At 44.0% G+C, this 27,749-nt stretch overlaps 1 protein-coding gene across 2 annotated transcripts in view; it reads right to left on the bottom strand.

The window, feature by feature from the left end:
* PEX14 (peroxisomal biogenesis factor 14) overlaps positions 1-27,749 on the bottom strand; it is a 70,447-nt gene that overhangs the window by 7,751 nt on the left and 34,947 nt on the right. For both annotated transcript variants that reach the window (XM_050322663.1, XM_050322665.1), the window contains 3 exons: positions 7,187-7,309; positions 969-1,054; positions 268-370 (listed from right to left, as the gene is read on the bottom strand). In XM_050322663.1, coding sequence (XP_050178620.1) covers positions 268-370; positions 969-1,054; positions 7,187-7,309 — 312 coding nt within the window. The remainder of the gene's footprint in view (positions 1-267; positions 371-968; positions 1,055-7,186; positions 7,310-27,749) is intronic.

Below are 27,749 nucleotides of genomic sequence, written 5' to 3'. Positions count from 1 at the left end.
ATTCCCCTTATTAATATTCTGAGGTTGGGAGCCTTTCCGTAAAAACATAATTAATTGAGGCCGTGCCGACAGTAAACAAGCAATTTCAAATTAAACCGAAATGACGGCGGCTTCATTTGCAAATGTGAACAGATTCTCAGAGCAGATAAATGAAGTCACCACATAAAGTGGAGATGGAGGGAAAGAAAAGGGTGGGGGTCTTGGCAGAATGGAGGAGACAGGGAGGAAGGCTTTGAGGGGTGAATTGATGGAGTCATTAATCTTTACCTGTCTGTGTCACACTGCCACTCATCTCAGAAATGTTGGACTCGATCCTCTGAAGTTGTTTCCTGTCTTCTTTGCCTCCCATGATGAGAGGAACCAGGTATTTCTGCATGGAGTACAGAAACTTTTTTAGGAAATAGGGGATATGCAAAGTGCTCTTTCTAATCTACCAGCAACATCCTCAAATCCCACCCCCCAAACCTGAGCCTTTATCACAGTGCCAGTGATCCTTGATCCACACACCCGGCTGAGAAAAGAAATTCCCCCTACAGCAGGTACTAAAACAAGCTGCAGAAGAAGAGTTTTGTGGTTACATTCCTCAGGGTGCTAAAATCCAGTTCCTAACTCTGCACACAGCCACGAAATCCACCTCATTCTGCCCCTGCAGAGGATGGACTGGGTCTAAGAGGTCACAACTCTCACTGCCATGGATCCTGCTGCAGCTCTGGGCCTGGGAACTGAATATGCTCTGAGAGCAAACACGCTGAAAATTGCCCTGTTTACAGCAGTTTGAGAGTCACAGACAAAAACTAGTTTTGTTTGCTTTCCATGGTTTTTTTTTGACTCTGCGTTTCCATGTGAAGTGTCTACATTTCTCAAATACACCAATGGTAGTGCCAGTGAGAATAAAGATGCTTCACCAGCTTGGAATCAACACAATGATTTGGACACAGGCAGCATAACCTGCTCCTCTCAGATATTACCTTGTAGAGCTGGTGGAATCCAAAGGCAATTCCTGCCATTATGATGGCCAAAGCCCCATAATCTCGCCATCTGGAGCCAGGGGGACCTAAGGGCCAAAATCAAGAAACAGTCACAGTCAGAACTGCAGGTGACAACATTTTTGTACTCCCATTTTATCAGAGAAAAGAGCCACGAAGAGCACACGGTGTGCAGGCCCCTGGCCCGAGGACACAAACATCTGGCCAGACCTCTGGCATTGACACTGGCCTTGCACAGAGTGTCACAGGGAGACAAATCACAGCAGCAACTACAAAGGTTCCATCAGGCTGCTGTGCCCTCCTGTTCCCTTGCAGAAGGCACTCTGAACCCAGATGATTGTCTGTGGGGTCCATACTGAGGTGAACTCCCTACCTGAATAACTATTGTTCTCCTCATCATAACTGATGAAAATGGGGACAGAGTCAGAGACCCAGAGGAGTGCAGGAAAAAGGAAAGAAGGGAGTGTTTTGAGAAAGAAGAGAAATCTATCAGGGCAATAAATGGGCTTATGAAAACTGTGTCAGCAATTATGGACCATTTCAATAAGGAAGGATCCAGTGTCTTTCGAGTTTAAGTTACAAACAGGGACCAAAGCACACATAAAGAGCAGAGAGAAAATATGCAATTAAATATCTACAGAGAGAGGTAAAGAAGTAGATAAAAGCTTGAAATATTTAACACACAATTCTGCACAGAAGCTGAGAGACTCCACAGAGCACAGCAAAGGCACGGCGTGCTCTGCTCCTCCCAGCAGCATCAGCAGGTACCTGTAGTTTTCCACCAGCTTTATCCTTTCACCTCCCTCGCAGTTCCCTGAACGAATCTTGCACTGCCCCCGGTTTTCTTTAATAATAAAGAGGATGCAGAATGATCTTGCCTAAAGTTCAGTGGCAGGATGTGGGCAGAACGGATGAGATGGAGGCCGGTGTGGTCTCCAAACAGACAGATCCAAATCTCCGTGTGACTGCAACGTCTGTAAGCTCGTTATGTTCTCCAGAGTTTCAGCCTGGGCTTTCAGAGGGAGGCTCAGCTGGCTGAAATGGGTGCAGGCTGCTCTCCTTTCTGCTCTGCTCACCTATTGCCATTTTGCTTGAGCTCTACAGACATTTCCCTGCGAGAATTACTCCTAATCCCAGCCCTCAGGGTCCACAGGCAGGCACTGACTCCCAAACACTGGCACTCAGAGCTTCTTACTATGTTTTAGGACACAGCTCCTGAAATTATCCACTGACTAGAAATCTGAACCAATTAAAGCATCTCTGTCAGAGCTGGTGAATAGTGTCACCAGGAGTATTTTGGGTTGCTGCAGTTGCAGTTTTGGAGCTTAGGCACATGATCAAATTATCATAACTTTTTAACTTAATGAGTTAACACACGTCAGCTAAGCTGCAGTAACTGGCTGTGTACATGTCGGGATTGAAAATGATCTCTGGCTTACCTCGCTGCAAAGCCCAGCCATCCACCCCACTTTCCCCTCCACACCCTGCTCCCACTGTCACTTGTGGGATCTGAAGTCTCTTGGCTGTCCAGGTGTCTCCCCTGAGCTTCTGACTAAGGATTCCCTTCTGTGAGAGCACAGCTCCTTCCTGGCTGAGCTGCCCCTGTGAAGGGTTAATGCTCTCCAGGGGTCTGTGGGTCCAGCTGTGCCCTGTCCAGCTGTCCTTGAGGGGCTGTCCCAACCCCCCCTGCAGCTCAGTGACCTCTGAGCAGGAAGGAGACACACCTGTAGGAGTCTGCCCGCTCTGCCCTTTCACCTCCCTCATCCCTCCCTCCACTCCTCTAATGCTCGAGCTAAGAACATTTTATTGCCCCCTGGTTTTCATTATTAATGAAAAGGGACCAGAATGATCTTTCCTAAAGTTCAGAGAGTCTATAAAGACAAGAAGCTGAAATGCCATTTTACTCATTTTAGAGATGTGTGAAATAATTCTGTCTTGTGGCACAAAAAAAAAAAAAAGTGAGGGGGGTGCAGAGAAAAAGTGAGCGAGGGATGCAGTGAAAGCTCTGCATTGACCACAGCAACTTCACAGAGCTATCAAGAATGTCACAGCTCTGCCTAAAATTCACACTCACCCTTCCTTTTCCTCTGCAATTCTCTAACCTAAAACATGGGTTGAAGAGAGGCTCAGGAGCTTCTCAGCTGTAACTTCAGTGCTTTGTGTATCCTCAGTTTCTCCACACAAATGAAATTCAAGTAAAGTGAAAAAGCCCTGACAGCCCAGTTACTCTCCAGTTTAGGCACTGGGGAGGTAACAAACCATTCTACATAAGAGACCCTCCCAAGGCAAGTGGAAGGGACAGACACCTTCTCCAGCTGTAAGTCTGTGTTTTCGATGAGTATATTTAATTTTCACAGCAGCAGCTGTAAATTGCACTTCCAGAGTAAACACCTACTATTTTTAAGATCCCCGCTCATGTCAGAATTAACTTCCCTGACATCAATTAATTAGGCCCTGTGCATCCAAGTTCAGGTCAGCCTCACCAGCATTCACATTTAGAACTGTAGAAACTGAGGCTGGAAGAGGCTGATTTTTCCAAGAGCAAACAGTGAATCCACAGAAAGGTGTTGGGGGAAAAAAAAAAGAGTTTGGATTCATTGTAAGAGAAAAGAACCTGTATTCTACAGCCCCTCACATAATGAAGGCACAGGGGCTGGGAAAGAAGAGCCAAAAAGTCACTGCAGCTGATTTTTAAGCAGGTGCCAAATCTGCACAAACCCCCATAAGTGGAGCCTGTAAATACCACAGACAATAGCTGGGTGATCAGCTGCAGCTCTGCACACCTTGCTCAGACACTCCCCTGAGTTTGCTCGTAATTGTACAGGTTAGAGAGGTAAAAAAAAAAAAACCAACACACAAACCCAATTAATCATTGAAATATTTAAAGGCAGATTTTTGTCCTCACTGCTGGATTAGTGGATTTCATAATGGTAACAGCAGACAGCCCTGGTTTTTTACTGGGGGTTCATTTTAGAGCATGTTTAAACTAGTCAGATTGAGTGATGCTTCCAGCAACTAATCACGTGTCAAATAAAAGATATTTTATGTAATAAATTACTGCTACAAGTAATTCAAATGTCATTTATCAGTTTTATTATCAGTCAGGCAAAGTCTTGTTTCTCTATATTAATCAAATTCAAGCTTTTTTTAAGCTTTTTTTTTTTTTTTTTTTTTAAAGCAGTTTTGACACCTCTTGGCAAAAGTACAAACTGGAGGGAAGGAATTACTCCTCCAGAACAGGAGGAGAAACAGTAGACACCTAAAATACAAGAAACTTAATTCTTGTCTCTTCCCCCAAAAGTTTGTACAGTTTCTCTTGAACCAAACCCAGAAGGAGATCAGCACACAAGAACTGTGTGACTCTGGAGGCTTCCAAGTGTGATTCTTTCCTGTTAACTCTTCAAGAGTAAGAAGGTATTTAAACAGGTAACAGCTGCTGCCAACAAAACAGCAGGACATTAAGGAATGGACACCCTGGCAGTTCAGCTGTACAGAAGGAAGTATTTAAGTGGCATGAACTTAAGAAATAGAACAGACTGGGGGGACCAGAGCAGGAGATGAGGGAAGTTAAACCCAAAGGTGTGCGCAGGATTTGTTGCTGTGACTCACAGGAGTGAGTGCATCTCACACTGGCACTGCTGGCAAATCACCGACTCGGCTCTTTGCTTCCCTCCTGCTGAATAAACTCCTGAGATGGTTCTGAACCATCCTGAACTCATAGCTCACATTTTTAACGTAATTTTTAAACATGAAGCAGCAACACCTGGGGGGGGGCAGAGAGAAATTAAGATTTCCTAGAACAGAAGCCTTTACTTTTCAGCACACAACCCTCCTCAAATGTTTTTCCTTTTTGCCTTGTGGGGGGTAATTCCTTCTCTCCAGTTTTGTAGTTTTGTGTAGAGGTGTCAAAACTACTCAAAAAACACTTAAAAAGAACCAAAAATATCAAACAAAGTGGTTCACAGTCCTCAAGAGCTAAACTCGAGCAGATCAGCTGCTGCTTCACGAGAAACTCAGATGTCTGCTCTGGGGAAGGCAAATACAGCTTGCAACCTTTTTCAAGATAAGCTCTCCAGTGTGAGTTGTTCCCAGCACCAAGTCAGAGCACAGGCTCAGCAGCCTCCCTATCTCCCCAGTCCTGCAGATATTCCTTCAAACTTCAAACCCTGCAGCATTCCAACGCAGTGTCACAAACGCTCCCTGACAAGATAAGCATAACAGATAGACAGAAAAAGCAGTGTCTGTCTTTCTCTGTACATGACAAGCCCTGAGAAACCTGTGAAAGATAAATTGACTTAGTAAACTGCCACAGAAACAACTGTCCTGGAGCAGATTTGGACCAATTCAGAAATCTCCGCTACAGGATTAGCGTCCAACTGCTGAAATAACCAACAGCAAACAAGACACCCTGAAAGGGCCCTGAGCCACTGCACACTCTCATCCATCAGCTCTAAGGAGATCCACGTATTCCTCTTGCAGTTCTGCCACCATGGAAAGCACAAAGATGGATCCATCATTAACACCAGCCCAGGACCAGAACAGGGCACAGATGAGAACCAATCAAACCAAGCATTTTGGCCAAACAAATACCATGTGTGTTCAGCTCTTCATTCTTTTTATACATCCATTTAGAGGTTAAGCTTAAATAGAAGGTCTACAAAGAATGGTTAGAGTGGGGAGGAACAACACCTAATGAACTCATTGTCACCTTTCCCCAATTTTGGGGGCTGCTAAAAAGGACTGGCTCACAGGAAAAAGCTTTGGGTTCAAATTGTTTAAAAGGGGCCAACCAGATCACAAAGTTAGAGCACCAATTTAGTTTACAATTACATCCCCTAAAAAGGCTTTACTTCGGTGGTATTTTTAGTCACCTTTGGTTTCTGAGCATTACAGAATGATACTTTCAACATTCTCTTTGGAGCTGTTGCTGGGAACATTCTGATGTTTAAATACTAGTGAAGATTCTTACCTGGTAAGAAGAAATTTAGAACTGGTGCTTTGAGGAAGGGCAAGGTAGTGAAAGGAAACAACCAAAGAGTGATTAAGCTGCAAGGGTGAACAGTGGTGACAGTGATTCCTGGGTTGAGCTGGGTGCTCCTTCCCTGCCCTGCTCAGGTTAGTGCATCACCAGGGAATCAGGGAATTCGAACTCCTCCAGGAGTGTTATGGTGAGAGTTTGCTGAGTGGGCAGTGGACAGCACCAAGAGGATCTGGCACCGTTTCTTCAGCAAGAGAGCAGATTTTTGCTTTCCTGGCATTTTCTGTGGACTGTGACAGAGGTACCAGGGTAGAACTGAGCCCTGGAGTTCAGCTCCACAGCCAATACAGCAGTCACAAATATTCCAGTTCTGAGCCCAACTCTACCACAAATGTTTCTCTTCTCAAACTACCAAACCAGAGCAGTTAAAAACTCCGAAAGCAAGTCCAGCATTGTCTCCAGCAATAGCAAAACTGTGCCTTAAACTAACAAACACAACCCTAAGTGGACTGTTTTATCAGTCAGTATCTGACACAGAGTTGTTCAGGAGCAGCAACAAAATCCTATTTTTAATACTTGGCAGGTAAGTGAAGTGATTTTCAAACTGCCAGACACACATGTGAGCTGAACAGCTTCTCTTGATGGATTTTTAATGGTGTGCACTTTGGTTTTTATTGTTTGGAGCTTAGATACTTTTTTGCGAGGTTTGTTTTAAAATGCAAATATATATGTAAATTTTGAGTCTACACAGATTATGCTGGGACTTTAAAAATTCTTTGTACACAAAAATCATACAATCACATCCACCCAGTCTGCACAGAATCTCTGCTGTCACACCTCAGATTGCTTAAGATCAGAGAGAGAAGTTTGCTAAGTTTAGGAAGGGAAGATGACTCCCAGTGTTGACTAAATGCCTTTTTCACATCCTTACGGCACGTCACAATCTGATTTGTATTGACTGGACACCTCCAGATCAAGAGGTATCACAGGCTAGCCCGGATGATGTTTGTTTGTAGACAGTGATCATTTGTATCTCACTTTCCTCGTGTAACACGATCTTGTCACGGGCCTCAACAACCAGGAGGTGCATTCCAAGCAACATCAGTGTTCAATTCTGACAAACTGTGGCACCAGCTGAGCTGAAACCCAGGATGTGGCACAGAAATCCCTGAGACTGGTGCAGAAAGCAACAGGAGCAGTTGTTTTTCCAAGAGTTACTTACTGTACACCACAGGGGCAGGGGGCTGAGCTGGCACGGGGTGTGTGGCAGCACCTGGGGACTGGGGCTCGTCCGTGCCCGTGCCCGACTGCTGGAAAGCCAGGTCGATTTCTTCATCTGTCAGGCCTGGGGGAGCAGAGCAAATGAAATCAGTTTAGCACCTTTACCCACTTGCTGCACGCATAATTAAATCCTCAAGCCAGGCAGAACCCTTCCAAGCTGCACAGGATTTTGGCACTGACTTGAGCAGTAATGCCTCCCCAATTTTGGATTCACTGGAATGTCTCCCTCTCTCTTTCTCTGTTGCAATTTAACCTTAAGCGACAGAATATTAGCCTCGACGCTGCTTCCAAATGTGGCTCATTCAATTTCCTTAATTTATCCTTGAGTTTATTGCTGCTTTTGAAGTAGCTTTCTATTGCAATTCTCCATTCTTCCCCCGAAAAAAAGATACCATCAACTGCAAATGTGACTCATTTTAATCTGTAATGGTGTAAAAAAAAAAAAGAGGGGAAAAAACTAACAATAATGCATGAAAACAGACAGGGAAACAAAAAACTAATTATTGGGTTAGACGACTAATTAGTCTAGATCGTTTCCGAAGACGGGAATAATTTGCTTTATTTTATGACAAATGCAGAAATAAAAAGAAAAAAAATCAGGACTGACTGTGATTAGTATGAATGGGACACAGAATGTAAGGAGGAAATAAAACTATAACAAAACAGATCAAAACAAGGCCAAGCCCAAACTTTGAGCTGAGCGGTGCCCCGGCCTTTTGCTGCACGATCAGATTGCCCCAGGGCAGCCTGGTTTGTGTTTCACACAGAGCTGCAGGAACACTGCACACATGGCACACGGTGGGGCAGCGACTCCTGCCATCAGGAAACGCCAGGATGGCCATCTGTAACTGGCCACAACAGATGGAAAGGATTTGGCCAGCAAGGGGGAGAAGAAAAGCAGCTCCAGGATTCACCATGACCAGCATCTGGGAAGAAGGAAGCACAGCTGGATTGGTTTTTTTCCAATAGGAGAAAACATCCTCTAGGAAAAGAGTTTAGTACTCAGATGGCAGCCACGAAGTGGGACCTGGACAGCTGGGTGCTGTTTGTTGTGTCACTCTCCTGCACAGAAGCACATAAAAAATCAGTGTCCCTGCTACGAGGAACATGTGAAGACATCCAGGACCTTTCACTACATGCAGTGTGTGTGCAAAAACACTCCCAGAGGTTGGAAGTGAGAATGTGGATTTCAGGAAGGAGATTCAGAAGAAAGGAGGCAGATCACCTGATTCTCACACCACAACAGGGACTGAACACAGTGGGTGAAATGGTAAGAACAGGACAGCACTGGGAGGGAAGGGGGGATACCTGCTCTCCATCACCCCCACTGGAGGTCCACGAAGCATGGCCAGTAGGTGAAATTCCTGAACTTAATCCTTTATAATGCTTACCTTTTTACCAATACTGATAGGTACAGCACAGAAAATGCCCAGGCTACTGGGCATATTAGCTAAGTTTTCAGGAAAATTTTCAGGCTCTTCAGCTTCACTGCACACTGGGGGCCTACAAGGAATAATCTGTAGCACAAACAATACTGCCAGAAATAAACACACAACTCTGTCCCAGAACTGTTATTTAATATCATAAGCACTATCACAGTGCTTGTGGCATTCAGAAGGCTTTATAACTATTAGCAGATCTTCTCCCTATTCCTGGGAGCACGTGAGATCTGTGAGTTCCTCTGGGACACTGTTCAGCCACTCCACAGAGCAGATGCTGATGTACAGAGAAGTTTGATGATTTCTCTAACAACAGAACACTGTCAGTGTCAGAAACTGTATCAGAAACCTGAAGGTCCTGATCTTTGGTCCTGAAATCTCTATTTGATGAATGTCTCAAACAGTAAGGAACCAAACCTACACATATACCATGTGGAACAAGACTTGCAGTGAGAGTAATAAAAGGCACATGAACACAACTCAGCCCCCTGCTCTAGTCACAAAAGCAATATTTATGGTGTCTAATCCATGATAAAAAGCAAAGTCCTAATCAGACAGAAACTGCTTAAACCAGCTCCTAATTATCCAATGTAGGAGAACACATAAACAGATGCCAACGCTGCAGATCACCAGCAACTCTGGGATTTCATGAAGATGGAGACAACATTAGCTGCTGGCTGCAAATGTGGCTCCCACTATAATAGGGCATTTTATTCTATTTCCATGCAAAGGCAGCAAATCTAATAATATTTAACACTGGGAAACACCAGAAATAATGGAGGATCCTTACTTCATTCTGCAAAAAGAGCAGAAAACAATGTCTATTGTTTCCTAACCAGACTGCTCCTTCTATTCTCATGCTGTTGGAGAAAAAAACTAAAATCTTTTGCAGATAAAATGCACATCTAGGATTATTCTGATCTGGCCAACTGGGGACATCCAAGTATCAGTGTCCATTTAAACCCTGCTGTGCTGTGAAGGAAAAGCCCATGTGAATGATAGAACGATGGGAAACCTTTCACATTGCAACTCCTGCTTTGAATGCTGTGCAAAGTAGATCAAATCAGAATTGTTATTACTTCCCTGGACTATTCTGCTGCCTGGTGAAGTGGTCTTGGTCATGGTGCTGGTGGCATTACACAAACTACATCCCTTAATTAGCAGAGGAGGAGAGTGGGAGTGCCACCACCTCGGGACTCCTCTGTTCATCTGGACAAGATGCTTTTAGGGCCTCATCATCTTGGCCTCCAAAGTGTCCCAGAGCTGATTCCTCAAGCACACACATGGAGCACGTGTGGCCTGTGGAGACAGTGCTGACGAGTCACCTGCCTTCACACTGGTCATTTCTCACACACAGGGACAAATATTCCAAGTGTGTCCTCAGGCAATTATAACCAACTCCTCACAACTCCCTCTGGGCTGATTTTTTTTTTCAGATTCACCACCTACACACATGTATGCACACAGTATGAGTTTTCCATGCCCAAGTTATTCAGCCTTGATATATTAATTACATAGAAAAGTGGGAATTTCTAAACCAGAGGAAAGTGTCATCTGTTCCAGTCTCTCACTTTGCTTTATTTTATCACGGACCTTCTGTCACTGCACTACAAGAAGTATCCACGGTCCCTTCATTGCTCTAATCTAGCAGGAAGTTGGCAACCCAAAATCAATACCACTTCCCTTGGATGCAAAAGCAGTGCCACGAAAACTGAAGCTTTGTGTCTAATATAACCCTCAAACAGGTCTGTCAAGAAAACCACCTCAGTTTAACAGAGGAATCGCTCTAAATCCACTTTCCACCACTTTGGAAAACAAACATTTTTGTTGCTCTGCAGTTGCAGCAAGATCAAGCCCCTGCAGAATGCAAAAGGTTAAAAGGAACAATAAAGGAAACTGCCAATTGTAAGTGAATTATATTTGGCTTTGAAAGCTGAGCCACGGCTATATTATAAAAGGCATCTCTTTGCGTTGTTTACCATCACCCTGACTAATGCAGACCTTTTTTTTTGTTTTAAATAATCTCATGCAAATTAGACACACACTTCCTTCCAGTTGATTGCTATCTGCAAGGAATAATCTAACCGCAGAGGGTACCGAGCAAGGACTGCGCCGAGGAGAAGGATGCACGGAAACCGCCTTCGGAGCCCCACGGAATGCAAACCTGCTCCCTGCCCCCCACCAGCCATTTCAGTCCTCCCCAGCACCACAGCCACTGCAAAGAATTAGTCATAATTTTCACAGAGCCTTAAAAATTTCCCTTTCAGGCTTCAGGGTGTCGATTTGAATAACCCAGCGCCCATGGCTGTTTTGCACTCGGAGGTTCTCGCTGTCCCTCTTTTGTGCTCGTCGCCGCTGCCGTGCGGTTTGCAGGGATGGCTCGGCCCCTGTAAATTGTCACCAAACACAGAAGCAGAGCAAGGCAGAGGATAAAACGGGTTGTCACAACCACCTCTTGGTGCCTGCACCTCGGGTGCTGTGTAAGGAGCTCCTTTGCCCAAGAACTTCTAAGACCTCACTGTCTGTTTATGTCCTTTTACAATATCTGTGACTATGTAGTATAAGGACCTCACGTACATCAAAATGCTGTTCCTCTTATGCCCACTCTGAAGTTGAGGAGTACTCATAGTGCTGTTATCCACATTTCACAGATGAGGAAGAAGTGAGACATACAGATATGAGAAGTGCTTCAAGGTCAGAACTGCACCTCTGACAGGCAGAAAATAAAACTCAAGAGATGTGAGCCCCAATCCACTGTTTAAACTGTTTTCTGGCCAAAACACAGTAGCAATAATTGCAGTGCAAACCCCTTGCATGAGCTGAACTAGAGAAGCCACTAAGTTTATTCTTCTCCTCTGACATTTCGGTGACAACCCTTTTCCCATCCCAGGCACTGAGGATATTTTTTTTCTTCATTAAACTGTTCCTTCTGCTGCTCAGTCCAGTAATTCACGCAAGACTTTCACAACCTGAAGACAACATCAGTTTTAAGGAGAAAATTTCTGTTGAGGTGGAAATTAAGAATTGTACCACAACAGGGAAAGAATGAAGTTCCTCTGTGGGTTTCCAAAGCCAGCTTTGTCACCTCAGAGAGAGACCACCCCGGAGCAATCCTCACACCTCCCCTTCCCAGGAACCAAAGGCAGGGGAGGGTGTGGGGCAAGGGGTGGCAGCTGGTTTTTTTTCTCCATAGACCTTCTATTAAGAAGAAAACAAAACAGAAGAGGACAAGTTGTTTTGCTACACCAAACTACGTGACCACCTGAAGTCAGTGCCTGGTATCGTGTGAGTAAAGGGAAGATCTGCTGGTCAGCACCCTGAGCTGACATTGCACTCCTGTTCCTGGAAGCCACTGAGTCAACCCTGCTCAGAAAGAACACGGCCACATTTTAAAAGAATCATCATAAAATCCTTCTGGGATCCGATCCAGACTAATGATTCCACCTGTTCAGTCGGTTACATGCAGTGCTGGGTGACTGTTAGCAAATGTTTGTCCTGTATCCTACCCCGTGCTTAGCTGAATGTATTTCAAAAAGGTCAAAAAGGCAAAGTCTCCTGATTCATTTTCCTTCACAAATGGGTCATTCGTGAGGCTGAGCCAAGCCAAGGTCTGAACAAAACCTAAGGTTTCAGAAACATCACCCTGATTTTTTTTACCCTTGATTTACACTGAGACACCGTATTTGAATGTAAACATCCTGCTGCTGCACTTCCAGCTCAAACTTTGGTAAAGGAACCCACACATCAAAGGGACAGGGACTGCTCTCAACTGTCAGGCTGAAAAACGCAGAAATAAAAGTAATCTGAAAAGTTGCTGAAAGGGCTCTGGATTCTTACAGCTTTATTCACCTGTGAGACTGTTAATTAAGCAAGTGCAATCTTTAAGAGACATGATATACTTTAACCCATCAGGGTGACTGAGCAGCAATCAGAGCTGATAAAGCTGCTCTAACCTCAGCTGCACAGCACGAAAACGGGCAAGGGAAACCCGACTGGCAGAACAATGCTAAGAATTACAGGGAGTCCACCAGGAAGGAAAAGGTTAAAATAAAAAGTATTTTGGCATAACAAGTATAAATAAATAAATAAGTCCAGCAGCAGTTTCTCTTCCCGGCCAAGCTTTTTGGAGTCTATAATAAAATGAAGTGTAATGGAGGAGAGGAGGGCAATGTCAGAGGGTGAGGGTTTGGGAGAGAGGTTGTTAAGTATCTCCCTCTCCTCAGCTGTGTTTACTCCATTTACAGGACCCCAGGTGATTGATAGACAGACAAAAGAAAAGCAAGCAGATAGTAACCCCCCTCTGGGAGCATCAGCAAAGGGGATAACTCCTGACATCATCTACAGCCCCAAACTGTCCTTAGCCACTTGTAATTAAAAAGACAGCGCAAGATATGCAAACCAGAGAAAAAGTAAAAGAGGATTTTTTTTATTATTTATTATTAACATTTTGTTGGAACAGTGGAGTGCAATAAGGACTCTCAGAGCCGTTAAAAGTCGTCGGGTGACCTGCAGACCCCTATTTCCCAGAGCCTTGTATAAAATTGAATTTTTTAAACATAAATTACACGTAATGACGACACTGTAAAAACTAACAGTAATGGAAAGCTGTGCTGTATTTCATTAGCCTGTATTATTCCGTGCCACCTGATCCAGCCGGGCCTTGTTTATGAGTTAGTGTGTTAGCAGATGCCGATGGAAGCATTTGCTTCGACCTTGCTCTTCTCATTGGGGCATGAAATTACGACGGCAGCACCTTGATATTACAGCCATAAATACAGTAAACTGCAAATTTAAGCCAACGGCTCCTATTGTCTCTGAACATAAAGCTGATCGGTATTTATTTAAAAGGAGAACGAAAAAAAATATTATATATCACCTTGTTTATGGGTCCAGTCGCCCCCCCCTTCCCCTAATCTGCCTTATTCACTTGGTTAAATACTAAACAAACAAACTAAATCCTCCCTATTTTCTACTGATTAAATATTCTTATGAAATGAGTATTGTCTTCAGAAAACTGGATCAAAGTATTTTCACTCTGAATAAGAAAGGGCAAGTGACTTGCTTAGCATGTCTTGGAATGGAAAAACAGGAACAAGTACTACAACTTTTCTGCTCAGTTTTCTAGAGATGAGAAGTTCAAAATGTAAAATGAAAAAGCAGCTGCTGGTCACTCACTCACACTGGTGTGCAACACGTACGTGTGTGCCCATGAAAAAGAAGTGTGTTTTCTTCGAATTAAAAATATCTCCCCTGCTAATACTATTTCAAAGCAGGGAGGAAAGAGATAGGACAAAAAAAAATGCAGGAAGATTAATGAGAGGGAAAAAAGCTTAGGATTCCTTCTGTGAGGCAGCAAAGAGCAGGGAGAACACCTCACTCTCCTATGGGCGTTTTGGGTAAATACCCCCTTCACTGACAACACACCCACCGCAATTTATTAGAGGGGAAAAAATCAAACACAAAGGCAAAAGGACATGGTAACATCACAAAGCATATCACAGCATAAATCACAGCATTATAAGCCAGTGCAAAATGTATTTCACTGGTAGTTTCAAGGCAGGGGAAATACAGTTTCGCTTGCATGTACTAAGAGAGGTCAGGTCTTCCTCTCCTGATGTAAAGTAAGCTCCTTGCTGATTGAAGGATGTGATCTCTGGTCCACAGAAGAAAAAAAGGAAGGGATACCTTAAATAAAAGCTCACAATACCAAGCTGCACATCTGAGGGGCCAAAGCACTAGGAGGAGAATTCGAGGAACAACACGCAGGACGAAAATGGGACTCACGCTCTGCATCCTGAAATGCAGCAGTCCCAGTAGATGGAGTGCTATCACAGCCTCAAATGGATTTGGACACCTCGTTTTTGCATTAATCTACAACAAATCTGCAGGCAGCAGGCAGCATAATTCAACAGGCACAATTTTTGCTTCACAAAAAGTTCAAAATAGAAAAAAAAAAGCAGACAGCAACATGACTGTACATCAAACAAGACAGGTCCAGATGTCCTCAGCAACCTGAATTACCGAGCCAGAAGTTTTGTTACACAGCCCAGTTCCATTCCTACACAACAAGTATATGCAAACACAGAGCAAAAATTCAAGCTTGAGTACCTTGCTCTGAAGATTTGTCTGTTATAGAACCATTCCCAGAATACCATGGTCAGCAAAAAAGACAGAAGAAACAAGTCTTTCTCTAACATAAATAAAAATCTCTCCTTCTAAAAATGGAGGGAGGTTTTATCATCACGTCTGATGATGATATTTTTATTTTTAGGTCTCTGCCTCCAGCTTTTCCTGTCTATTATCACACAAAGCATAAGCACAGTACCTGATGGAGCCTCCTGAGAGTGGACACTGGTAGAGTAAGTCCACTTGCCTCTGAGTCCACCCCTTGACTAGAGGTGAAGAGACAAGGTGTGTGACTAAGCTGGAAGCCAGTGTTGTAACCCAGGAACACAGGACAGCCCCTCCAGCCAGCACCCCATGGGAGGACACCACAGAAGAGCAAAAACCTCTGCATATTTGAAATTATTTCAAATTAATACCTACTTGGGGCTTGAAGGTTCTCAACACTGTGCCAGGATGCCAATTCCAAGGTAGTTTATCAGAAACAGAAGCTAACCAGGGCTCTGACATTTGTTTGGAAGTCTGTATAGGGCAGAAAATCCAGCTAATGGAAGGGACACTACTCCAGTACCCAGGGTGCTGTCAGGATTTGTTACCACAGCTGAAAATCTCCCCCAAAATGAGCCCAGGCATTCAGAGGAAACAAGTCTTAGATACACTAAATGGGTGAGTTTCCAATCACACCTAACCTGTGACCCACAAACGCTGAAGATCAGTTGTGCTTCACGTCCATCTCCTCTGTGTGAGCAAAATATATTCTGTTAAACAGCTTGTTGGGCAATTGTAACAAAATGATTGGCCTTTGGCTACTCTTTGATCCGTGATATTACCTTTAGGAGCTTCTAAGGAGAAAGCCAGAGGTTGCCTTCAATTCCAGTAAGGTAAAACAGTGGTAGTACAGGAGGTTTGGTTTTGATCTCCCTTCGGAACTCCGATTCCAAACTCTGTTTCCAACAACCTGAGCCAGCACATCACAAGAATTCCAGCACTGAGGTAGGAGGAGCTGGCCTGGGGGATCTGCAGTCAGCCAGACACCTGTACCTCCAACACCTCCTTTGTTGAGGCAGCAAAGACTCCCCAGGCCTCTCCAGGGTGTGGGGCTGAACACAGCCAGTGTTAGACCTGACACAGAGCTCGGGATGAGCAGTCACTGCTCACCTGCTGGTACTGGACTGGGCTGGCCTGAACTTCTAGAACGTTTCTCTCTCTCTCCCCAACTCTGCATTCAGAAGAAAGGGAATGTGTACAAGAACAGCAATTTCAAGCCATTATATGAAATTCTTTAACCAGATTTGTTGGAACATCTGCAGGATGACTGATGAGAAAGCCTGTCCTGATGCATCATTCCCAGTTCCCTGTGTTACTCTGGAATTACTGATTTCCCCAAACACACAAGAGCACCTGTCTATTTTCCACCTTAGACAAGACCTGTGACAGAGCAGCCTCTGCAGACCAAGATGAACTGCAGCACAAAGAGCAACTTGCCTCAAAGTCATTTATTTCCCCTTTGACTTTAAACTTTAGAAAGGAACAAAAAACCCCTTTGTACGGACTTATCACAGGGAAAATCATATACAGTGTCTATAAATGAAGCCTGAGTGTTTGAAGAGCACACAGAGCACTGAACACACAGCTGACAGTGCAGGCTGGGCACTCCCTCTGAGGGGAGGTCGCTGTGGGCAGCAGGGAGAGCAGGAGCTACAGCTGCATCATCTGAGAACATGGAAAATACATGGGAGAGTGCACGGAAAAATATATGGGAATGTAAAGAAACCAACACTGGGTGAGGAGCCCTGAAAACAGTCCTTTTGTTGACAACCTTGCAGGGTGCCCTGGCTCCTCTGAGCCCCTTTCTGTGGAGTGCAGTCAGTGTTGGACACCTGGGAATCAGGCACCATCACACCGAGGAGATAAGTTGAATTAAGAAAATGACATCTAAATGCTAAATATTTGATTATTATGGTACAAATGTTTCAAGTAAATCTGGTTTGCTCTTCCCCCCAGAAAGTCAGAGACGCTTCCACACTATTACAAAGAGACATGTCAGCAAGTATTCATTACAGATTATAAATCACCCTCGGTCTTCGTTCTTTTGTTTTAGAGAAATTTTTTTACATGCCATTAAAATATTGTTTGCTGAATGCTACTACAAAGGTAGCCACCTGTAAAATTAAAGGCTGATGCTGCCAATAACAGTGTTGAAATACCTTCTGTTTAAAAGGTAAACCTACTTTGTAATTTTTTACACAAGTATATAAATATTTCTCCACCCACCCTTCACAATTTGTTGGTTACATCGCGTCCATTTAGACAACAACCATCTATGTCATCACACAGGATGTTAATCTTGGGTGGAGAAGAAAGAAACAATAGTAAATGAACTTTTAAGAAATCCAGATTACACATTCAAGCAGGGTCCTTCATGATAAAAGAACAGCAAAGACAAAAACCATTAGGGGACAAGTCAACAAAATAGCAGAAGTTTCAAAAGACCATTTTTCATCCTTTGGTTTGTTTATTGTTATTTTTTTTTCCTCCCCTTGTGCCTTCAACAGCTCTTCAGAGCTCTGGAGAAAATTAAAGAGCCTGGATTAAACGCCCAAAGGACGACTAATGCTAACAATACTAAAAATAACGAGGTTAAGTGGTGGAAAAACTGTGGTGACCACACACGGAGAACTGGAGTGGTAAGGTGGAGAAGGAGTTTCATCATTGCTCCCCGGGGCCATGCACAGAACATGCTAACTGCTTCTGGTTCTCTGGGGTTCCGATTACCATGCCAAACACACCTCCAGAGTTTCCTTATTAGTATAATAAAAAGCTTCTACACATTTGTGTTCTATTCCCAGCCTTGCTATTGACCTTGTGGAGGTCATTTCACCTCCATCTGCCTCAGTTTCTACATCTGTAAAACCCGAATATTATTACACAATGTCCTTTCTAAAACGTTGCAGACTGACACAATCATCATGTCCAAAGACTGACAGGTTGGAGGATCTGCACATTATATGTACTTGAGTTAGGTAAGGCATCTGTAACAAATAATTTATTCAAGTAACAAATTTATCTCTTTTTTTTTGTTTGGTAGATCATCTATAGCAATACTTCCAGATTTCTAACTCTCATCAAGGACTCAAATTCATGCACTGCTTTGACTGCGTGCTAAAATACATGGCATTTCTCTGGTCTCCTTTCAGCCAAGTGTTGCTCTCAAAATCCAGTCACTGGGGTTGAATGTTCAAAATGGAAATATGGAAATATCAATTATTTTTAACACTGCCAGTTGTCTTCTAAAGCCTCACAAAAGTTCCAGCCCAGGAGTTGAAACGGGAGCGGCTCCACAGAATTCACACAGAAACTGGAGTGAAGATTAAGAAACATTTGTGGGCATGTTCCTGCAGTACAACACAAGTCAGATCACAAGGTGAGGCAGCTGAAGCAGCTGAAAAAATGAGGATAGCTCTTGGAGCTCCTGGACTAGGAAATATCCCCTAAACAAAGAAATCACCACACAAATAAACAGGGAGTGAATAAAAACAGGGAGATACTCCCTTCTGGGCACCACAGGAGAACGTGTCTCCCCTCTGGGAAGCCAAAAGGCCAATCGACAGCTCTGTGTCACCCAGTGAAGAGCCCAAAGAGCTTCTCACAGAGTGGGGTCCCTGATGAAGGGCCGAGGATGTCCCTGGCAGATCCCTCTCTCTCCACAGAACTTCACCCCCTCCAGTCTCCCAGCCCAGGGTCCCACCAGGCTCAGGTCCAACACAGCTGGGGGGATGTGGCTGGTTTGATGTGCTGGTTGAGGGGCAGATCCCTCAGCAGCAGCTCCACACTCGGTCCCCAGGGATGGCACAGCCCCCACACTCCTGCAAGGACCAGACACAACGACCTGCCCTTCACGGCCACCTCAGAGACAAAGCCCTCCAAAAGAGCTCCGATTCTTTTCTCCCTTCCTTTCCTCCCTGGTTTTCTTTCACCTCCTCCCGTCTGTCTCAGGCGGCCTGGCATGAAAAAAGCTCTCCTTCTGTGATGCAACGTCTGGGACCAGGTGAGGCCCTGACTCTGCAGACAACCCAACAAATGGGCCAGAGCAGGCTGTGTTCCTGTTGACAGTGCACGTGCTGGTAAATCCCAGCACCCGGGGCGCTCTCGGCGAGCAGGGAGCCATCCCAGCTCCCAGACACACACACAGGCGAGCGCTCGCCTTACCCGCCACTGAACTCACACCTCACAAACAAATTATTTAACTGCTCTATCCCCCAAGGAAGACAGTGATCATTTCAAATGCAGCTCCCTGCTCGTCTCTCACATCCACGCAACGGCCTGATAGGTTAAATGCTGCCATTTAATTACAGTAATGGAACCTGCTATTTTTTGGTTGCCTTGAATCCTCTCTCGCTCTCTTTTTTAAACACATACAGAGTCATCTTTTAAACATGTGTTTTATATTTTGAGTTTAACAGCTGCATTCTCCTGGTTACTTGAAGAGCAGGAGTAATGATATTCTGATATTCCTCTCTGTAGCTCGGAGCAGGCAGTCTTTTAAACACTACATAAAAAAGAAAGGCCAGGGGATGCTGTAAGAAGGGATCCAGGCTAACACTGCAGAGGCCAATCTGCCCCTCCATTTACCGAGATGGTTTGTGTTGATTTTATTGAATGAAACCAGCTTAGCCTCTCCCACCACCCCCCAAAGCAGCTGGGTCTGGAGTGATGGATAAACATGGAAATGCTTAGAGTACTTTTACTGAAAATGCTGTAAACATCAGTCCCTCACAATGTATGGCACAGTATGGATGTATTTACAGATCTATGGCTAGCAGTCAGAATTATCTCAGATCTAACTGCTCTTCATACATCTGCCTCAGTGCCTCCCTCTAAAATGGTATTTCCTCTGTTTCCCACTGAAATTTGGAGTTTGCAAACTGTTTCAAGAATGTAAAGGTCTAATGAAGAAGAAAAAATGTAATCAGAAGTGCCTTAAATTAATTTTATAATCTTGCCATTTCACTAAAGGTGTCAGAAGCTCAGTCAATTAATATTTGTAGAGTACTCTGAATATGCAAAGTGGCATAGAAATATGGGCTATAGGTGTGTGAAATTCTGGAGGATGCTGCAAAACACTCTGTTCTTGAATGAACTCAGGATGGGTGGCCAAAACCTAGAGGGTTTCACTGTGGGTTATCACTGAAGGAGGACACATAACACAGTACTACAAGTGGCACAGTAACTGTTTGTGGGGGGTCCATTTCATCCTGCCTGGCAATTAGAAAAAATCAAGAAGCAAAGCTCTGGTACTTCCAAGTCAAAATAAATTCTTACCTATGCTAAGGCCACAACACTCCTAGAAAAATACCCACATTACACCTGTCCTCAGCTTCATTTGTCCTCTAAATGTGAAAAGCTTATTTATTTGTTCCATGGTAGTTGGCTCACAATCAGCCAGCCAGCCATGCAGGGATATTGCCCATCTTCATCCCCTGGTACGGACATCCACTGGTGTCTCTAAAGGATGGAATCTTAAAAGGTGAGGCAAGGCAGAGACAAAGACAAATTTAATTTTATCACCATAAAAAGGGACATTTCCACATGGGCAGCAAGGACATGAATATCATGTGTATGCGGGGGCGGGGGGATTATAAACGCATTTTTGGCGAAATTCAATAAAGCTGATTCCACTGCATAAGGTCAGCAATTTACTTTTAAAAAATGATATGATTGCAACTTTTAATATAACCCATGTATTTGCTGCAAGATGCTGTAGAAGATTGTGTAATGTAACCACCCGACCTCTCCACAGGAGCAGAGATCACCCCATTTACCCTTTATTGTCTTGCTAAAAGCAATGCACATTTGCACGGCATGACAAAGTCAACAGCTTTTACTTCAGAGAGCCTCGGATTTCAGGAGAATGAATTCTCTGCCCTGCTCCTGGGGGAGTGCAGTCGCCTGGACTGGGCTCCATCAGAAAGAACAGCGAGGAATGAACCAGAAACTAAATTCCCCTTTTAGCCAAGGAAAGAATGATTGCATTCCAGATTAAAACTAGGAGGGAACAGCGTGCAGCAGAAAAGCAAACCGTGGGATTTTCTGTTCACAGGTACCAAAGGCATAGTTTTAAATGGAGGAGAAATGTTGCCTACGAGATCCTAGAGAATTATGTCATACAGGAACTTATTTTATCTTTCCTAACAGAAAGTATCATTAGGTCTGAGATGGATTTCAGCAGAAGAGCAACACAGATTATTCTAATTACACTCCTTGGTTTAGCCCCAAGAGGGAAGGCTGTCTCTTTAGACTTAGAACACCAGGTTCATTTACCAGAGCAGGTCAGCAGCTGAATTCCTTTACTTGCTCCAGGAAGACAGTGGAGGAACCCTGGGCTGGATGACCACGAAGAGCAAATTCCTTCTATCACAACAATATTTTTATACAAACCTACATAGATTTCTTCAACTGTCTCAAGGTGAATCTCGCTTCAAAGGTCAAAGCTGCGGGGCTGGATTAGGATTGCACGCAATCTGCTCCAGCCTTGGCATGCTGACATTCTCGAGTGTGCAGCTCTCCCCTCCCTCTCTCAATCTCTCTGCAAGTGCAGCAAATCAAAAAATCACAGGCTGCAGCACCGAGAACCCCAAACCAAGCATGTGAGAGCAGTTTACTAACAGAGCCAGCATAAATCTTACCCAGGCAAAGGTGGTAATTAGCCCCATTTTACACATGGGCAGGCTGAGAACAAGAAAGGTACCCAAGGCCAAGCAGTCAAGTCTCAGATCTCCCATGCCTGCTCTTAGATTGTAACTGCAGAAGTGACTTTCTTTTGGCACTTGGCATTTACTGTCACTTGAAAACATGATAAATAAATGATTAAACTTACAAGTCAGACGTAGGGGCTGGGACTTTTCTGCCTATCTCTAAGTCTCATAATTTCAGGACTCAGAATACAACTATTTTAGCATTATCTTCTAGAATAGACTTCAACTCCCTCTGCTGCAATCATATTATTTTTTTCAGTGCTACCAGGAATGGAAATATTAGTTTGTCAGTAAACAAGGCAGATATGACTCAAAGTACACCCAGTGAGCAATAGGAGTTAATTTTGCAAAGCCATTTTTAACGGCTCTTTTACATTACATAGTTACTGTCAGATAGCCAAGTGGAGAGACATCATTAAACCCATGACATTCCAATTATTTGTTAAAATTAAGCTTACAACCAGTATTTTGTAGCGTGTACAATTTCCTCAGCATCAAACCGGTCTGTTCCAATTCATCAGATTTTCAAGCTACAAAAATGTGGCAAAGGGGATTCTGGACTCTTCCCTGAGATCATGAGGAATTTCTTCAGTCCTGCAGACACAGGAGATGCAGCAGACTCTCCCCAGTATACTCTAAATGAATCACCTCTCTTGCTCTGTGGAGTAGAGATGTAAATGGCTCAAGATCTCTGTAGGGTGAGCCTGGTGAGAGAGGTAGGATACTACCAGCAATCTGACTTGTATCCTCTGGGGTAGGACACACAAATAGGCACTTAGAGGATGTAAAATCTGAAAGTTGCTTCCTCAGTGTTCACAACATCACTAAAAACCAAAGGGGTGCCTCTCATGATACACCTGAACACTTCACGTGGAAACCAAAGAGAAAGTCGCTGAGGTTTTCATGGGTTAAATATTAAACAGCAGATCTGGTACCAAAGCCCTTTAAAATTACCTTGTTTAGACAAACACACTGTGGAGATCAATGGATCTTGGGCTTTCCATGACTTTTTTCCTCTGTTCCCTTTAAACAGGCTCAAGTAGGATGTTTTTCCTCATGTTCAGCAGCAGAGCTCAGAGCCAGCAGAGCAGAGTTTTCAAGCCAAGGGTGCAAGTACAAAGCACTGCACGAGGACAAGCTCGTTGGAACTATCCAGTAACAACAATGATATATTTTCCTGCCAGTGAAAAGCACTTCTGTGAAAGAGTTCTTTAGTTCCAACTACAGCTCATCAGTAAACTCCTAGAAGATAATTTTTTCATACAAAAAAACGTTTCTTCAAAATAAACAAACCCAAAATGTTATGGAGAGAAGCAGTGATTTCCTAACAATTAAAAAAGCATTTTTCCAAGTGTTTTCACTGTAATATTATGGCACATATTATATTATTCTATTAATCTCTTTGTATTGATTAGACTCGTGTCTGATCAATACAGAGTGATCTGACAGGTCTATAATATTTCATTTAAAAAAAAAAAAGTGATTTTAAATGTTAATCCCTATGTAATATAAAAACAAATTTCCAAATCTCAGAATTTCCAGTGGGATAGCAATCCATTGTTCAACCTAGTTTCTAGTTGCCACGGAGTTATAAACCCCAATTGTTACGAAACAATGAAATGTAGAGAAGTGCAATGTTTTCTAAAATAGCAAACTCACTTATAAGTAACTACAGGTTCTACCATACACATTCTTTCTTTAATTAGCTGGCTATTACAGGCATGAAAGGGTAGGAGAAAGAAGGGATTGCCTTCCTTTGTGCACTGCACCACATGGTCAGTTGTTCCCAAGCTGATGCCAGGTGTTCTTCTGCCCTCTCACGAACCACTGGTGACTGGGAAAAGAGTCAGAGATGAGCTGTGAACTGATTTTCCATGTGAGCAGGGACTAAATAGATTACTTTTTCCAAAGTCCTCTCAAATCTTGAGGAATGCTAGTGAAGGCTTTTATCAGCTGTTAAGATTTCCTTCCCAAACCCCTGACAACCCTGAAGAAGCACCACATCTGATCCCCAGGATGTCCTAAGGCTGAGCAGTTTATCACATCTGGTTAGCTCTGCTGCAGGTCCCTTCTCAGCAAAGGAGCCAAGAAAATCCCTAAAGTTCATGACAAGTTCAGACACCACAAAGAGTGGTAAAATTGATGAGGGGAAAGAGTCAGCATGATGAATAGGCTGGTACTGCACACCCAGTGACAGATCTGCCCACGAAGAGTGGCAGGACAGGGAGACACCTCCTTCCCAGCAGATGGATAGAGACTGTCAGTCATTTTCAGGAATAAAAAGGAAGCAACTAATAGAAAATACGGAACAGTGGAACTAATTTCAAAATCCCAAGCATATCTATTCTTCTGCATTCTGATCCTCCAGCAGTGGAAATCTGACCTGTCTTCTGAACATTATCAGCACTGGGCAAACACAGCAGAGTGCCACAGATGGATGGTGGCAGTGCTGATTCAGACTGGAACTAGGGGGAGTTTGTGAGCAAGGACAGCCTTCATTCTCTCACTCCTCGTTCTTCAGGTCCCTAATAAGCCAACCACATTTCCCCACTTATGCAGGGCTGTGTAGAGTCCAATTTTGGATGGGAGGCACCTAAAGAACAAACTGGTTGCGTGACCAGGTGTAGGACAAGTTTTATTTGACCCAGCAAAATATTATAAGGCACATTAGCTGTCTTGCACAGTCATAAACAGAGGCCTAACCATCTTTAGTAATTAAATATCCCATAGTGCTTTTCAAGAATCTTAGTAAATTTTTTACTCAGTAATTACATTCTCTATCCCTAAAGCTCCCTTTGCAAGATCACTTAGATAAAGTATTCTTCATTTCCTCTCCTAAAAACCACGTAGTGAGGTTAAGCAGCTGCTGTCCTCTACCTCAGAAGTGGATGCTTTTTAGTGGAAAGCACAGTGAGATCCAGATTACAGAATCACTGAATGATTCTGATAATGACAGATAACCCTGGAAACACCAGCAAACATGCTCCATGCAAGGAGCTGCAGAGTTTCCATGGTTAATGGGTACAGTGTGCTCCAAGACCCTCCCATGAAAACCATTATGAACATGCAGAAAGCACTGACTTCCCTTCAACCTCTACAGTCATTTCTGTAAGTCCACACAAACTGTTACACTTAGTTTATGCTACTGGAACACCTGCTGCAAACACCTTTAATAAGCAGAAAGCACACCCTGCCTGAGCTGGGGAACTTTCTCTCCTGTCTTAATTTGTTCCAAAAGCTTAAAACACCTTCTTGCAGTAAATTTTTGCTGTCAGTGCCTGGATTCCAGGTCTTGCTTGCAGCTTTGCAAGGGGAAGAGATGTGGTCTGGGGTGCAAACCCCTGAGTCAACAGCTAGAGAACAAGTTACCTGAGCTGCAGGTATGAACCAGGACAGGCCTCGCTCACACAGTCAGTGCAGTTGTGCTGGGTTTGGCTGGGATAGAGTGGGTTTTTTTCATGTAGCTATTACGGGATATGTTTTGGATTTGTGCTAAAAGCAGTGGACAGGTGCTGTGGAACATCCCTTTGGTCAGCTGGGGTCAGCTGTCCCAGCTTCTTGTGAGAAGCAGGAAAGGCCTCAGCTCTGTGTAAACCCTGCTCAGCTACAGCTAAAACACCTCTGTGTTACCAACACTGCCTCCAGCACAATCCCAAAACACAGCCCACTCCAAAGCCAGCACAGCTCTGAAAAAACTCCTCTTCTTCACTGTCTCTCAAATCCTGTCAGGAGGTTTGAAGAGGAGAAGTCCCCCAGCACTCCTCGAAGAGTCAACAGGTACATCCTCACCCCACATCTGTGTATCAAACACAGCGATCCCTGTAAAAGCAGAAGGTTTGGAGGGCTGGAGCAGCTTGGCCCCAATGGGTATTTTGACAGCACAGGTTACTAACTCTATTTTTCTGTCTGAGTTGGCACTGGACTCTACTGGCTTGCACTGTATTTTCTTCTCGAGAAAAAGCTTTGTAAAAACTGTTCGAGCTTCACTGAGACATGTTAAAGAATTAATTACAAAGTAAAGCTGAAGGAGAAAATTAATTTTGGAAACACAAGAGGTTACTTTTCTTTTCCTCCCTTTTCTGGAAGTGGGGGAGGAAAGGCAGTTATTTTCATCTTCATGCTGGGGGCAGGAGTTGGGAGCTGTCCAGTCGATAACCTGGCCATCAGAACAAGGTTTGTAATTAAAAGGTCAGTGACCTGGAAAGCTGGGGCCTCACTCTCAGGGCTTCTCAGTAATGACGGCGCTATTAAATTAAGACTGTTATGAAATCAATGCTAAAAAAGCTTTCATGGTAACGAGATTCCATTCAAGGACATGCAAACTGCCTCATGAAATGGACTTAAATTATAAAAAAAGAAAAGTAATAAAAGAGGGTTAAATTGAAATCTGCTGAAGAATTTGCTGTCTTTAAAGCCCTCCAGCAGTGGGCTGTGCCCCCTTCCCTCAGGTCCTCAAGGTGATCTGCTTGGGTTTCTTTGGTAAAGGAGAGTTCTAAGACGGGGGTTCACCTCCCAAGAATGCAGACTACAGAAAGAGGAAGATAATTAAGTCAGTTTTCTACTGGAGATTCTGGGTCTGACAGCATTTGTTTCCAGGGAATCGAGTGTCTTAGTGCTCTGACTGGAAAGGGGCATGTGCAATTAAATAATTTTTTTGTCTCTTCAGAAATCACCACAGTCTGGCACCTCGACACGGGCAAAATTTTCTGGAACCCTGATGCACTGCAGAAAACCTTCTGGGTGGACGTTTTCCCAACATAACTCAACAATTATACATTAACCTGCTCTAATGCACTTCTGTTCTCCCATCACCATTACTTCTGAGCTCCTCATATGCTTTTGTCTGTTCCCACAATCCCAGTCCGGGAAGGCATTACTGTACTCCTTTTACAGATGAAGAGAACAAGCAACTCACAAAACAGTTCTTCATCCAAGATGACAACACCAGTCTGTAACCCAGTAGTTTTTCCCTTTTCTGCCCCAAAAACCCAGCACCCTGAAAGCAGAGCTCCCCATGAATGGTGCACTTCCACCTCCTTACTCTGCCCTGCCAGAAGTTCCAGATTCAGAGGACACAAAATGAACAAGCCACATGGGTTACTGGATGGGTAACTGAGCAGTGCAGGACATCTGAGGCACAACAGTGAGATGACAGACACATTTCCACAAGGGTTTAAACCCCACATGCTGTCTAATTACTCCCAAGGCGCCGCTGATTCTGTGGCATGTCATCAGCAGAATCAGCGAGTTGGACAAAAAACAAACAGCATCTTTTTTTCCTTTCTTTTCTTTCAGATACTCTGAGGGGAAACAGCTGTTTTTTCCCTTCATCTGAAGAAGTTCATGATAAAAAGGAGGAAATGTCATAAATTACACAAAATGCCAGTGTAAGCTTCAAAGAAAATGATAAATGATTCTAATAACTTCATGTTTCTCATTAATGCCTCTGTATATGGGAGTTTAAAAGTGCTTAAGACAACAGAGAAATCTCATCCAACTTTTGAAAGCCCTTTTACAAATCCAGGACACCCTCACTCTCCCAACTGTCATCAACACGATCCCCTCATGTGCCAGAGGGAGCAGCTCAGCACCCCCTGACCTGCACAGAACCAGGAACCCCCCCTGCTCTCAGCCCCTGCAGCTGCTGCTGCCCAGAAACCAAACCCAGGCCAGCTGAGGATCCTGCAGGAACCTTAGTGTCTCACCGTGCCAAAACGGATCAAACCAAATCCAGGTCTTGTATGGAATATCAAATAATACTAGAAGGAAGGAAAATCTGATTGGCCTTTTTTTGGAAGGAGACTCATAGAAAAAGAGGAAAAAATTCTAATTTGAGGCAGAACCATCTCTGCACATCTCAGAAGTGAAATTTCCTCAGCAAAGCCAGGATTGCAGGACCTTTCTGACCGGCAGTGAGGACTTCTCTACCAGACAGCCTAAAGTGGGGATGACCCTTATCTTTGGGAATGACAGGGACTGTGTATCAGAGAGCAGAGGGGCAGGCCACCGAACCCTGTAATCCCTCATCTCCTCAGCACTAAATCAGCATGACATCCACGTTTCAGCAACAATTGCCTCCATCTGCAAGAGCACAGAGGTACCACACCAGTGGGAACCTCCTGCTCTCGAGCACTGAACACAGGCCAGATTCCACATGGACCCACCTCCAGTGGCTGCTGGGCACAGG

This window comes from Myiozetetes cayanensis, unplaced genomic scaffold, assembly GCF_022539395.1.
Source record: "Myiozetetes cayanensis isolate MyiCay16 unplaced genomic scaffold, myiCay2020 scf28, whole genome shotgun sequence".
NCBI classification, from domain to species: domain Eukaryota; kingdom Metazoa; phylum Chordata; class Aves; order Passeriformes; family Tyrannidae; genus Myiozetetes; species Myiozetetes cayanensis.
Note: the sequence above shows the minus strand (reverse complement) of the source record. Positions and strands in the feature narration are given on the sequence as shown.